Source organism: Calliphora vicina, chromosome 5 (genome assembly GCF_958450345.1).
Source record: "Calliphora vicina chromosome 5, idCalVici1.1, whole genome shotgun sequence".
In the NCBI taxonomy this organism is placed as follows: domain Eukaryota; kingdom Metazoa; phylum Arthropoda; class Insecta; order Diptera; family Calliphoridae; genus Calliphora; species Calliphora vicina.
Genome location: NC_088784.1, coordinates 39,962,075 through 39,976,725, shown reverse-complemented (window position 1 = coordinate 39,976,725; position 14,651 = coordinate 39,962,075). Strand labels below are relative to the sequence as shown.

Below are 14,651 nucleotides of genomic sequence, written 5' to 3'. Positions count from 1 at the left end.
TAGAGAGTCCTTTGACCAATTGCTTGTAAACAAAAATTCCTACTACTACTCTCCAATATATTACTTCTGGTGGGTAAAATAAATATACGTTTAAAGTGACTACACTCTAGATTACTGAGAGACACTTAAGCGACAATTGACTTCACGATAGATTACCTGGGATATATAAAGTAAACAATTGACTTATCAGTGCACTACAAAGAGCTCATATATGTTAAATTACACAGGTCAACAGCAAAAAAAGGCTTCACTAACCACTATATAGATTTGATGCATCATGGTTACTACCTAAGTGCAAAAATGGTAAAATTTTTAATTTTTTTTAAAAATTTGTTTTTCTGAAATTGTAAATTTTGTTTAAATGTTTCCCCACATAATTTGTGATAAATCAAAAAGGGTTAGTCCCATATTGTTGAAGTAAACTTAGAAAAGTTCAAAATTACATAACCTTTATGAGATATCGATCATAAAAATCGATGGATTATTTTCGAATTTATTCACAATTAAGTGAATTCGCTTATTTTCAGAAAATTGTATGTGCGTACAAGCTTTTACTTTGAGTGTAAATTTACATGTGTTTTGTTATTGTAACAAAAATTTTAACAAAAACAAAACACATATAAAATGTACACTCAAAGTACACGCTTGTACGCACACACAATTTTCTGAAAATAAGCGAATTCACTTAATTGTGAATAAATTCGAAAATAATCCATCGATTTTTATGATCGATATCTCATTTTGTTTCTATTACATGTGGCTTTGCTATAAAGTAATAAATCTAAACAATTTCTACCGTTTTCGATTTTTTATGATTTTTTTTAAAACAAAAAAAATTGGTAATTTACATAAAAAATATATTTTTTGCTTCAATTTGTCATTATAACTCCGAAACTACTGAGCCCATTAAAACGCAATATATATGTGAAAATTTGTACATAGCACGGGGAAAATGTTTACAACATTCAATCAATCGAAAGAAGAACATTAACTACTCAATTTTATGTATGTACTATATCAAACAAAAAACTAAAATTTTGTGAAAATGAGCGAATTCACTTAATTGCGAAAAGAATCAATCGATGTTTATATTCGATATCTCATTTTGTTGTTATTATATGCGGATTTGCGACAAAGTAATAAACCTGAACAAGTTCTGCCGTTTTCGATTTTTCGTGAGTTTTTTAAAACACAAAAATTAGCTGTTTTCACGTAAAAAATATATTTTTTGCTTCAATTTGTTATTATAACTCCGAAACTACTGAGCCGCTTAAAATGCAATATATAACCGGATTAGAGGTTATGTAAATTTGAACATTTTTAAGTTTACTTCAATAATATCGCACTAACGGTTTTTGAGTTATCTTAAATTATGTGAAGAAACATTTGAAAAAATTCACAACTTTAGAAAAAAAAATTTTTTTAAAAAATCTATCCATAGAATTTAAAAATTTTACCATATTTGTACTAATGGAACCACAATACATCAAAATTGTGTAGTGGTTTAAAAAGCCTCCAACATTTTTTACATTACAGTAGACATTACTATCAATAAGGGATAATTTGACTACTTGCAAAACTGCTGGGGAAACGTCAACAATACAAATACAATAAATAAATAATTTAAGTAAAATATATATTTTTTTTATACTGTATATGTAGATTAAATTAAGTATTTGTTGTTACGAGTTAACAATAATTTCATAATTTTCATATATTTAGTCTTACTTGTCCGACTAACCTGAGCGCTATTGAGCTTGACCCTTGATCGTTGATCATTGGTCGTCATTGAAATGTATATTTTTCCATTGTTTTTTTTTAATTTTTTATTTAGCTATTTTTTAATTAGAAAAAAAACTTAATGTAAGTTTTATAAATTTAAATATTTACCGGTGTATATAAAATTCGTATAAGTAATATAGGGGGAATATTGTGTAATTAAGTAAATAGCTAAGGAAAATTACTAAAGAGGTTTCAACTCTGTTATGCCAATGGTGTTTGATTTTGACAGAAATATTATGTATTGAATTGAAAAATAGAGGTTGCAAAAGAAAAGCACTTTATAGTTTTACATTTGCATATATTATATTACTCTGATTCTGTGAACACTCAATAATATGCAAAGAATATCGGACATTTTTTCACATTAATGTTTTGCAACTTAAAATCCTTTAATTGGTCCTCGGATACATAATAGCAAATTATTGAGAATAGCTTTAATCGTTTTCAAAATTTTTTTTTTGCAAAATTACATACATACATATATTCTGGATCAGGGATGGCAAATAATATTTTGTTACGGTATCAAAATAAATTTAAAATAGTACTTTTTTCAAAGTACTGAAATATTATTTTTGTTTAATTATTTTCATATTAGCTTAGTTCTTTGGTGCAAACCTACTATATAGATAGTGTTATATACAAAATTGACTATAAAAAATACTGCTTAAAACATGATTTCTGTTATATACAAGATTTTCTATAGAATACTGCTATAGATGGAGATTTATTTATTCAAGCTAATACACTAAATTCTTAAATCAGAATTAAAAATATTAACTCATTCCCTAAAACTATTACCAACATACAATAACTAATTCATCAGCTTCATTGAAATGCTTTTATTTGAAAAGAATTAACATTGGTGATTAATTTATGATAAAATTAATTAATAATGAAATTCACTCAGCATAAGATTGGTTAAACTATTGTTAACTCATATCTTATCGAAATTAAAGTAAAATATTTTTAGCCTATTTGTAATAGATTTGAATTTAAGAAAAATTTAATCAGTCAAACATTTTGTTTAGCTTGTAATAGATTTTATTATAGAATACTTGAATAATATAATAAGAAATTAATTCTATAAAGAATGAATTCTTAAAGGAATGAATTCAATACGTTAGACATACTAAGAAATGAAGACTATGAATTAATTTGTAATGATTCTTTAGTGGAATGATTAAGATAAAAAATTTAAGTTGATTTTTTGTATTAAGGATTAATTCGTTCGAACATTTGTCTGTAACGGTATTTATAGACGGCAATACTGTGTATTAATATTTGTCAAAAACTCAAGTATCATAATATAATAATTTGTTTAAAACAATTCAAAAACTTTTTATTTTCATATGTATCGGGATGTATTTTTAAATACAAATAAGGCAAACAAAAATGACAAGAAAATATAAAATAAAAATAAAGTTTGCAGAAAAATATCAATCAACATAGAAATAAAATATTTGTAATACTATGGTGTAAACAATAAATGTTTTTTCGAAACGATTTCGTTGATCATTGGTCTGACTTCAATAATATTTTAAATTTGAAAAGTGTTAATACTCAGTATTGCCGTCTATAAATACCTTAAACAATATTTTAAAAATAAAATTATACACTAATGATTTATAAAAACAAATTTGCTTTATATAAAATAAATTATGTATTGACATTTTTCTTTATAAATCATCGATAAAAGGATTGAAATTGTGACCCCATAACGTTAAATGGGTTTATTGTACAAATTCATTATGCATTAAAATATTGGCATATTACTCGGTATTTATAGTTTTTTCTTGAAAATCCTCCCATTAAAGATTTTATAGTTGCTTCCGTTACCTTTTTGGACGAAGTGGTCCACTTACGCTTAAAATCGGACATGTCCTTTTCTGTGTTAATTAATTTTTTTTTTACAAGAGTCCAATACTTTTCCACAGGCCGAAGTTCTGGACAGTGGAGTGGAGTGGATTTGCTTCCCGTGGTACAAAATTTACATTATTGTTTAAATACAACTCAAGGGCCTTTTTTCCATAATGCCAAATCAGACTAAAAATATGAAGGTGCTCTCTACTGTAAGAAAGGTTTTTATAGACACTCCGTAATATATATTTCTGTGTTTATTGTGCCTAATGTCACAAATAATTGGCTTCTTTTGCCACAACTATAAATGGTTTGCCACACAAGAAACTGCTTGGGGAATTTTGTATGTTTTTTGTCCGGTATTGGTCTTGAATATTTCTCGTCCTTCAGCCACGTACAAATCTTGACCCAGAAGTTGTGAAAAGTCTGCTTCATCATCCATCACACAACATATAAATTATATTTTTATAATTTTTTCGCTCGTTCTTTTGCTTCCAAGTTCTTTACCGTATTGCGATCTGGAACTTTATACAACTCCAAACCTGTATTAGCTTAGGCTCTGCTCACAAAAGAACTTCTATTCTGTTAGACCTTTTTTTCTTTCTGATCAAGGTTTTCTTTTAATGTTCAAGTCTTCATTATACTTAGGGTTTTTAATTTAACGACCTTTTTTGACTCCCGGGAATCGGGAAAATGTTTCTCTACATTCCCGGGTACCCGGCTATTCCCGAAATATATAATAATACTGTGAATTATGAATATTATAGCAAAATTTCATATAAAAACTTAGTGTTATAATCATTATATATAAAGCTTCGTATTAATTAATTCAATTTGAACTTAATTCATTTCATAAATCCATTCACGATATCTAATTCTTTAGCTTCCTTTAAAGGTTTCAATTTGAAGTTAATTAATAACAGAATTTATTCAAACTTTGAATGATTAAATTTTTGTGGATTCAAATCTACTACAAATTGAGTTAAAATGTTTTTTCTCATTCAGTTTTATTTAGCTTTTAATCATTTACAAAATGAAATGAAACAAATTTTATTTTAGTAAAAGGAATTAATTCAATACATTTAACTGAATCGTTAAGAGATAAAATTTATTTTGATCACGAAAATAGAATTAAGAATTAATTCCTTCGATCTTTTGTTATATGTTATATTTACATATACATAAAGTCTTCATTTGATACTTTGTTATTTACAAAATATAAAAGTTTATACAAATAATTTTTAAAAAATTAAAGATGAAAATTTCCAAATTATTGGATTCAAAGGTGTTCATTCACAAAATGAAGAATTATGAATTTTTATAATACAGACTGAATTTTTTTGCAGAAAACACACTCATTATAAAGATGTCATTGTTACCAAGAACTATTGGTGTGTTTCCTTTCAAAGCCAAAATCAATTCTATACTTGAAAATACCAAAGTGTGCCGTCATCAAAATTGTGGGCCTTTATTCTACTAGAGTTTTGTGGAATAATTTGCACCGGTCCATTTTGGCATTGAAGATTATTCACTTTTATTTCTAGATCGTGCAGTTTTCCATATGTCTTTTTAAATGTCAATTCGTTATACCCGTACTAAATAATAATATTAAGCGACCTATTATTTCCGAGATTAAACGAAAAACTGTAAAAAAAAAACTTGTTTTCGGGAATCGGGAAGTGAAAAATTGGCAAAATTCCCGAGAAATTTGTCCCGGAAATTCCCGGGATAAAAACCCTAATTATACTGTTTAATGGCTTTTGAAACAGTGTGCCGATGAACCTTCTGATGTTTTGATATTTTTAGTCCATATTGAATTTTTTTTAGAAAGTTTTAATTATTTCTTGACGGAAATAACGGTTGAAAATTAATGATTTAGAAAAGATAATATCTGACATATTTTTAAAAGCTAACGTGATTAAAAAATAGTAATTTGTTGGACCAATGATAAGATTTCGCTGGAACAGTGTGTATAAGTTTTTTCTGACTCACTCTTTATTATATTTGTCTGTCTTTTTTGAAATTAACCTTCCGGATCATCCAACTAATTTACGAACATGAATTATATATCAATCTATCTACTCTGCTCTTATCTTGATTTTTGATTATATAGATTTTTTTTTAAAGATTTTTAAGATTTACTTCAAAAAGTCCGGTTAAAAATATTTTTGCTAAATTTGCTCATTCCGTTAGAGGCCTTGAAATACCATTCATTTTATATATATTTATACCCTACATCACCATAGTGGAGAGGGTATATTGGTTTTAGGCAAATGTTGAAAAAATATTGTCCCAACCTCAAATCACAGAATCACATTCTTAAACGATGTCCGTCCTCCCGTCCATCTGGCTGGCTGGCTTTCCATGTAAACCTTGTGCACAAAGTACAGGTCACAATTTTTATGCTATTGCGATAAACTTTATCACATACAATTTTTTTTGAATCTAGTTGAAGTCGGTCCATTATTTCTCCTAGCCCTATACTAATTTCTTCCAGAAATTGAAATATATATAAAACATTAAAAAAATTTTTACCAAAATTTATATTGTAGGTATCTACACTAATGTCACTCCAAATAAGTTATATATATAGGGAATTGATGTCACCTAATTTTATGATGATCGGTCCATAATTAGTCATAGCTCCCATAATTAAAAAGCCCACAAAAATAATTACTGGAATTTTAAAAGAAAAATATTTTTGCTCATTTACTTAGTGTAGGGTATAACACGGAAAACCGGTTTTCGGTGATATTTCGCCTATTTAATGATCGATTTGGATAGCACAAACGATTTTGAAAGCACTTCTGAAAAATATAGCTTCCAATAGTTGATTTGTGTAAAAAATCAATTTGTGATAAAATCGGATAACAAAAAAAATTAAATAATAAAGTATATACTTATAATCTGGATGTATGAAAGTATATATAATCGATGTCAGTATTGTATTGGTGGTGTGCATATTAGATTCGCCACAGCCAAATATAACACTCCTTCACTTTTATTAGAATATATTTGTTTTGACAAATTTTTATGTTTTCATGTTCTAGTCATAGAGAAACATAAAGCGGAAACTAGAAAAAAACTCAAACAAAAATTTTACTCAAACTAATCACACATACGAGTGTTGTTTTTGTTTTCACATAATTTTTTTCTACTAATACATTTTCGCCATTTAGGTTTCTGACAACTGAGTTAGGTCTTTGACAGAAGAGTTCCCGCTCTATGTGTATTTCTCTATGGTTCTAGTTTAAACTTCGTAGCATTGCCATGCACAACGTCAGAAAATATTAAAAAGTTTGCTATTCAAATATTTACTTAAAACTTCGTTATTTGAAAAAATTTTTAACAAATGATTTTTCCTTTTTATTATATTTCAGATAATGCCAATTTTACAACAAGTACCAAATTGTCTATTGGTACAGAGCTGTACAAAATAAAAACAAAAAAGTTTGACATACAAATAGTACATCAACAAATTTATAGAGAAAACAAATTTTAAATGGAGCAACAAATATAAATAATTACAAATTTATAACTGTCCAGACAACCTTACAACGTACTGACAAATTATAATTTTAATTGTTAATTTAATTTAGGATTTAGTTAGACCTGTTTTTGTTTGCAAAATAATTACAACCAAAATAAAGTTACATCAGACTTAAAATACAAGACATAAATAAAAAAAATATACAAAATGCAGGTTCCCGAGCATGTGGTGTCATTTTATGTGGCAACGTGTGGACAAAATGGACCCGGTTTGGGTTCGGATGAAAAAGAAATCATATTGCTGGTCTATGTGATATTAGAGGCAGCAACCGGACAGGTAAGTTTTTTTATTTTATTTTTCATTTTTTAATCAAAATTAATATATAATTACAATAAATATTTAAACGTATGTTTAAACTTATTATTAATGTATGTAGACATAATGCAAACTAATGGTGTTATTTTGATTTTAAAATTAATATAATTCGCTTTCTTAGGACCGCCTTTTTTTCATACTAAACGCCATCTTTTCTTTATAATTTTATTTTTTAATTTGTTTTAATTAAACAATACATAGACATAAAGTATCAGAGTAAATTGAATATAAACACACAAATACATTTATTCATACATGCACTACTATGGTCGCCAAAAGTGAGTAAACACCAGTGAATTGTATTATTTTTTTAAGATAATGAAAAACATTAGAGTCCGAATAAAACTTTTTTTCAGAACCGAACCTAGTAGTCGGCCAAATCTGCAACAAACCACAATACTTTTTAATTTAAATCGATGTATGGATTTTATTATTTTCATTAACTTAAACAAATCAAATACATAAAACAGGGCAACAAAATCGAAAAAATTTTAGAGGATTTTTAAACCACTACACAATTTTGATGTATTGTGGTTCCAGTAGTACAAATAGGGTCCAAATTTTAAATTCTATGGAGAAGTTTTTTTTTAAATTTTTTTTCTAAAATTGTGAATTTTTTTATATGGTTCTCCATTAATTTATGATAACTCAAAAAGGGTTAGTCCAATATTATTGTAATAAACTTAGAAAAGCTCAAATTGCCTTTTATCTGCTTATATATTACGTTTTAATCGGCTCAGTAGGTTCGGAGTTATAATAACAAATTGAAGCAAAAAATATATTTTTTACGTGAAAATAGCAAATTTTTGTGTTTTAAAAACTCATGAAAAATCGAAAACGGCAGAAATTGTTCAGATTTATTGCTTTATCCAAAGGAACAAAATTATATATCGATCATAAGAATCTATGGATTCATTTCGAATTTATTCACAATTAAGTGAATTCGCGCATTTTCACAAAATTTAACTTTTTTGTTTGATATACATAAAATTGAGTTGTTAATGTTCTTCTTTCGATTGATTGAATGTTGAAAACATTTTTCCTATGCTTTGTACAAATTTTCACATATATATTGTGTTTCAATCGGCTCAGTAGTTTCGGAGTTATAATAACAAATTGAAGCAAATAATATATTTTTTATGTAAAAATATACAATTTTTTTGTTTTAAAAAAATCATGAAAAATCGAAAACGGCAGAAATTGTTCAGGTTTATTGCTTTATCGCAAAGCCACATGTAATACGAATAAAATGAGATATCGATCATAAAAACCGATGGATTATTTTCGAATTTATTAACAATTAAGTGAATTCGCTTATTTTCAGAAAATTGTATGTGCTTACAAGCGTGTACTTTGAGTGTACATTTTACATGTGTTTTATTTTTGTTAAAATTTTTGTTACAATAACAAAGCTCATGTAAAATTTACACTCAAAGTACTCGCTTGTAAGCACATACAATTTTCTGAAAATAAGCGAATTCACTTAAAAAATATATTTTTTGCTCCAATTTGTTATTATAACTCCGATACTACTGAACCGATTAAAACGCAATATATAAACAGATTGAAGGTTGTATAAATTTGATCTTTTCTAAGTTTACTTCAATAATATCGGACTAACCCTTTTTGAGTTATCATAAATTATGTGGAGAAACATCTAAAAAAATTCTCAATTTTAGAAAAAAAAATTTAAAAAAAAATCTATCCATAGAATTAAAAAATTTTACCATTTTTGTACTTAGGTAACCATGATGCATCTAATCCATATAATGTTGACCTGTGTAATTCACTAGATTTTACTCACTTTGTTCATAGAATGTAGATGTTTATACATGAGTCAGTCTACTTGTAAACATTTGGTTATTTACTATGTAGACTGTCCCTTTCACAAATTAATTTTTCTTTTTTAATTTTTATTATTTTTAAAGTTCATAATATAATGAATGACCTCTTGGGTTTTTGTTAATTCCAAATGCATTTTGTTTGACTATTTCTTGTGTTATAAATATTTATGAATTTAGTGTTTTGCATAAAATAAAGTCTTTTAAATTTGAAAATGAAATAAATAAATAAATAAATGCAAATTTCACATTTTATTTGAATTAGAAATTCCCTTTTGTAAACATTTTGCTACCAAATACAAATGGAATGCTACTGAATATATTATTATTTAATACATATGTTTGTATAACATAGACGATTAATAAAACGGATTTTTATTAGGAAAAAAATTGATTCCTTTACAACGTTTGATTTCCCAGCCTGTTTCTCATTTTTCAATTTAATTGTTCTATTTACCAAAATAATACTGCTTTGAAATTTCTTTTAGCAAGAGGCAATATTTTTATTTATACAGACTTAGGTTTTTGAAATTTTTTGGTAAAAATTTTGATATTATATCCAGAATTTGAGCACATGCAGAGTCCTGTTATAAGTTAAATTATATAGTCGGTCTTACACTGAGTTTTATTTTTTTAATTTCAATAATTTATTTTCGGGAATGATTTTCGGATGTTGGCCTTATATGGGAGCTATAACTTATTATGGACCGATCGCCATGAAATTAGTTTGTGTGATTTATGTCTATATGAAACTTATTTATGTTGATTTTTGTGTGGATATCAAAATTTATAAAAGATTTATGCTCGTTAAAGTGATTTTCGGAAGCGAGCCTTATATGGCAGCTTATGTAACACAGTTCAACAGCAAAAAATGGATTCACTAACCACTATATATGTATATTTGATGCATCATGGTTACCTAAGTACAAATATGGTAAACTTTTTGAATTCTATGGATAGATTTTTTGTTAAATTTTTTTGTATTAAATTGTGAATATTTTTAGATGTTTCTCCACATAATTTATGATAACTCAAAAAGGGTTATTCCGATATTATTGAAGTATACTTAGAAAAGTTCAAATTAACATAACCTTTAATCCGTTTATATATTGCGTTTTAATCGGCTCAGTAGTTTCGGAGTTATAATAACAAATTGATGCATAAATTTATTTTTTACGTGAAAATAGCTAATTTTTGTGTTTTAAAAACTCATGAAAAATCGAAAACGACAGAAAAGGTTCAAGTTTATTACTTTGTCGCAAAGCCACATATAAAAGCAACAAAATGAGATATTGGCCATAATAATCGATTGATTATTTTCGAATTTATTCTCAATTAAGGGAATTCGCTCATTTTCACTCAAAGTACACGTTTGTAAGCACATAAAATCTTTTGAAAATGAGCGAATTCACTTAATTGTAAATAAATTCGAAAAAAAAACCATCGATTTTAATGATCGATATCTCATTTTGTTCCCATTACATGTGGTTTTGCGATAAAGTAATAAATCTGAACAATTTCTGCCGTTTTCGATTTTTCATGATTTTTTTAAAACAAAAAAAATTTCTATTTTCACGAAAAAAATATATTTTTTGCTTCAATTTGTTATTATAACTCCGAAACTAATGTGCCGATTGAAACGTAGTAAATATGTAAAAATGTATACATAGCATAGGGAAAATATTTTCAAAATTCAATCAATTCACTTTATTGTGAATAAATTTGAAAATAAATAATCGATTTTTATGGCCAATATTTCATTTTATTGCCATTATATGTGGCTTTAAGATAGAGTAACAAACATGAACAATTTCTGCCGTTTTCGATTTTTATGAGTTTTTTAAAACATAAAAATTAGCTATTTCTACATAAAAAATATATTTTTTCTTCGATTTGTTATTATAACTCCGAAACTACCGAACTGATTAAAACGCAATATACAAACGGATTAAAGGCTATATAAATCTTAAGTTTTCTAAGTTTATTTTAATAACATTTTTGAGTTATCATAAATTATGTGGAGAAACGTCTAAAAAAATTCACAATTTAACAAAAATAAAATTTTTAAAAAAATCTTCTCCATAAAATTTAAAATTTGGACCATATTTGTAATACTGGAACCATAATACATCAAAATTGTGTAGTTGTTTAAAAAGCCCGAAAAAGTGGTTTTTCGCTTTTGTTGCCCTGTGTAATCATAAAATTATTAGGCATAATTTCCCTATATAGAAAACTTATTTGGAGCGAAATTTGCGTAGATCCAATTTCGGGAGTACAGTTATATAGGTTAAATAATGGAACGCTTTCAGTCCGTTTCAACAGGCTTCGTCTTTGGGACGAAAAATTTGTATTTGATTGCAATATGTTCAAAATTGCGAGAAACGCATTATACCCTCCCCACTATGGTGGGGTATAATTAATAAAATAAAAACATAATTTAAAATTTTATCTCGAAAAATGTCATTTTTATCTACATAATTTTTTTGGTAGCAGACAGTTCAAATTTATCAAATGCTTTAATCCAGTTTTAAAATATATTTAAATATTGGAGATGAATAGAAACCATTATTTCAAATAGATTGATTTGTTTTCGACCCGTGTTGAAATTATGGTTAATGCTATTTTTGGCAGTCTGAGACATTAAACACCAGACAGTTTCACCAAATAAACTTGATACATTTTAATATCTTCTACTTTTGTGTACGAGATATTCGCCATAAATTTTTCCTTCACAATTTTCTTAAAATATTTGCCAAAAACATATAAAGAAACAGTCTACAAATTATGTTAATTTAACAAAAATATATTTGGTAAATATGTTTGAATCAAAAAATACTTAATTTAAATATTTTATATTTTAAGTTGAGACAAACAATAACAACAAAAAATGCTACTAACAAACCTACTACTACATTATGGTTTAATAAATTTTATAATAATAAATAAACATAAATTTTTTGAAAGACTTTTTTCATGTTTTTTCTTTCTTTTTATTTTTTTTTGCAAAATTTATAGATTTTGCATACATTTTTGAAAAGAAATCGCCACACACATACTTAATGATTATTTTTGCAAAAATTAACAAAGTCCGCAAAATTAAATAAAACATAATTTGGTTGCTTAGTGTCTAAATAGCCACAAAATAAACTATTATTTCTTTCTATTTTACTTTCTGCTGGTTTTCTTACTTCATCTATGTAGTAGAGGTTGTGAAATGTGACCCAAAGGTCAACGACTTAAATATTTTGTGAACGAAATTAAGTTTCCAAATTAAAAAAAATCACTGATAAAACTGAGCTTTCAATAAGTTTCTCGATTTGTTATGTTATGTCTGTTTCCCATATGGGTCACTCCATGGAGCTCCATTTGAAACTTCCAATTGGTACGTAAAACTTTAATGTTTATATTTATTGTATGTTTTTATTTTTCCATATGATTTGAATTTAAAAAACAAAGTCCAATACTCTGTAGATTCTATAGTAATGAGTATCAACTTGATAAAGTTGACGCATCTTGGAGTATTAAGTTTAAATTTTCACAATTCGCTAACTATTAGGTTTCATCAAACGGGAAAAGTAATTGGATGATTCATATTCCACAAAGCAATTGTTCACGCCATTTGTGATACCAATTCTAGAATATGTTTCTGTTGTACGAAAATTGAATCCGTCCAAAAACAATTTATTTTATTTTGTCTCCGCAATCTGCAGTGGAAGCCTAACATTAATCTATCATCATATGAAATTCTTTTAGCACTTATTGAATATATCTAATTCATGCTTAATTTAATTCAGAATTCCTACTTCGCGAAATCGAATTCATAGTTCCAAATCGTCCAACAACAAATTATTTATATTCCTCTTTAGCTCCAATATTTCCGTTCAAATTATGCCAACTTTGATCCGATGCTTGTATCAATGTCTATTCTCTTCTAAATATTCGAAAAATGTAAATTTTTTGTTCCTGAATGAAAATAGACTGTTGCTCATCTCTAAATCAGATGTTTATATTTTAATGTTTAAATTTGCTTATTAAAAAATTTAGACTATGAAGAGATATTAAACCCAGCTTATTGTCACAATAAAGAACAAAGCTGCAAATAATTGTTTGTCTAGATTTTTCACAACAAAATTGTTAATAGAGAGTCCCATATCCCTCACACAATAGTGTGAATCCCCAATAGATTACTTTTTAATTATTATTTAAATCTGCATAAACTTTTAATAAATAATTTATATTAATTTGTGGTATCTTTCCAGACTTCTTTTTATTTTGTTTGTTTCAAACCTCTTTTTCTGTTTGAAAACAACTATTTGCTTTTACTTCATTTCCAAACGTATTTTTTTATTGTTACGTAAATTTATTTGAGGCGATAAGTTATTGGTTGAATGATGAGATCTTAAGGCTACACCCATTTAAAAAAACACCTACTTCAGTAGTAATATATTAAGAAAATAGAAAAAGATTATAAGATTATGTTTAAACAATTTAGTGATATATACGGATGTGGCGATTCGTAAATTCCATTCATTGCGGTAGAACAAATTTGTTTATACACCGACTTTCAGTTTTTTAATAGCAATATTATTGTTACCCAGCAAAAAATTTTACTGATTTGAAAGCAGTAGGAATTGGTAAAGTATCAGTTTTGATTTAAATCCAACTTCTCATAATATTTAGCATACACAAATTTGTAAGCGAAAAATTGCCACTACTTCCTAGAGTCACTAAAGGATGGGTCACACGGTATGTATTGCATATGTACTGGGTCATTATGACTTAATAGCAGGCCGTTTGAATCCAGCAATTATTAAACACACGAAAATAGAACATGATCTAATTGCCAAAAATGTCAAGACATACACATGTATTTTACATACACAAAGTATGTCAAATACATGTGTATGTCTTTCGTATGGATATACAATATACATGTAATACATACCGTGTGACCCCCTATATGGCAGATCCTCTTGGCAATGAATTACAAACAAAATCGAAAAATTTTTGGAGGCTTTTTAAACCACTACACAATTTTGATGTATTGTGGTTCCAGTAGTACAAAAATGATAAAATTTTTTAATTCTATGGATCGATTTTTTTTTAAATTTTTTTTTTCTAAAATTGTGATTTTTTTTAGATGTTTCTCCACATAATTTATGATAACTTAAAAAGGGTTAGACGGATATTATTGAAGTAAACTTAGAAATGTTCAAATTTACATAACCTTTAATACATTTATATATTACGTTTAATCGGCTGCTATAATCGGAGTTATAATAACGAATTGAAGCAAAAAATATATT

At 26.8% G+C, this 14,651-nt stretch overlaps 1 protein-coding gene across 5 annotated transcripts in view; it reads left to right on the top strand.

The window, feature by feature from the left end:
- fus (fusilli) overlaps positions 1-14,651 on the top strand; it is a 112,265-nt gene that overhangs the window by 30,422 nt on the left and 67,192 nt on the right. For 4 of the 5 annotated variants that reach the window (XM_065513893.1, XM_065513894.1, XM_065513891.1 and 1 more), the window contains exon 2: positions 7,020-7,465. In XM_065513893.1, coding sequence (XP_065369965.1) covers positions 7,337-7,465 — 129 coding nt within the window. In that variant the 5' untranslated portion in view covers positions 7,020-7,336. The remainder of the gene's footprint in view (positions 1-7,019; positions 7,466-14,651) is intronic. The other variant, XM_065513892.1, reaches the window with a different exon arrangement.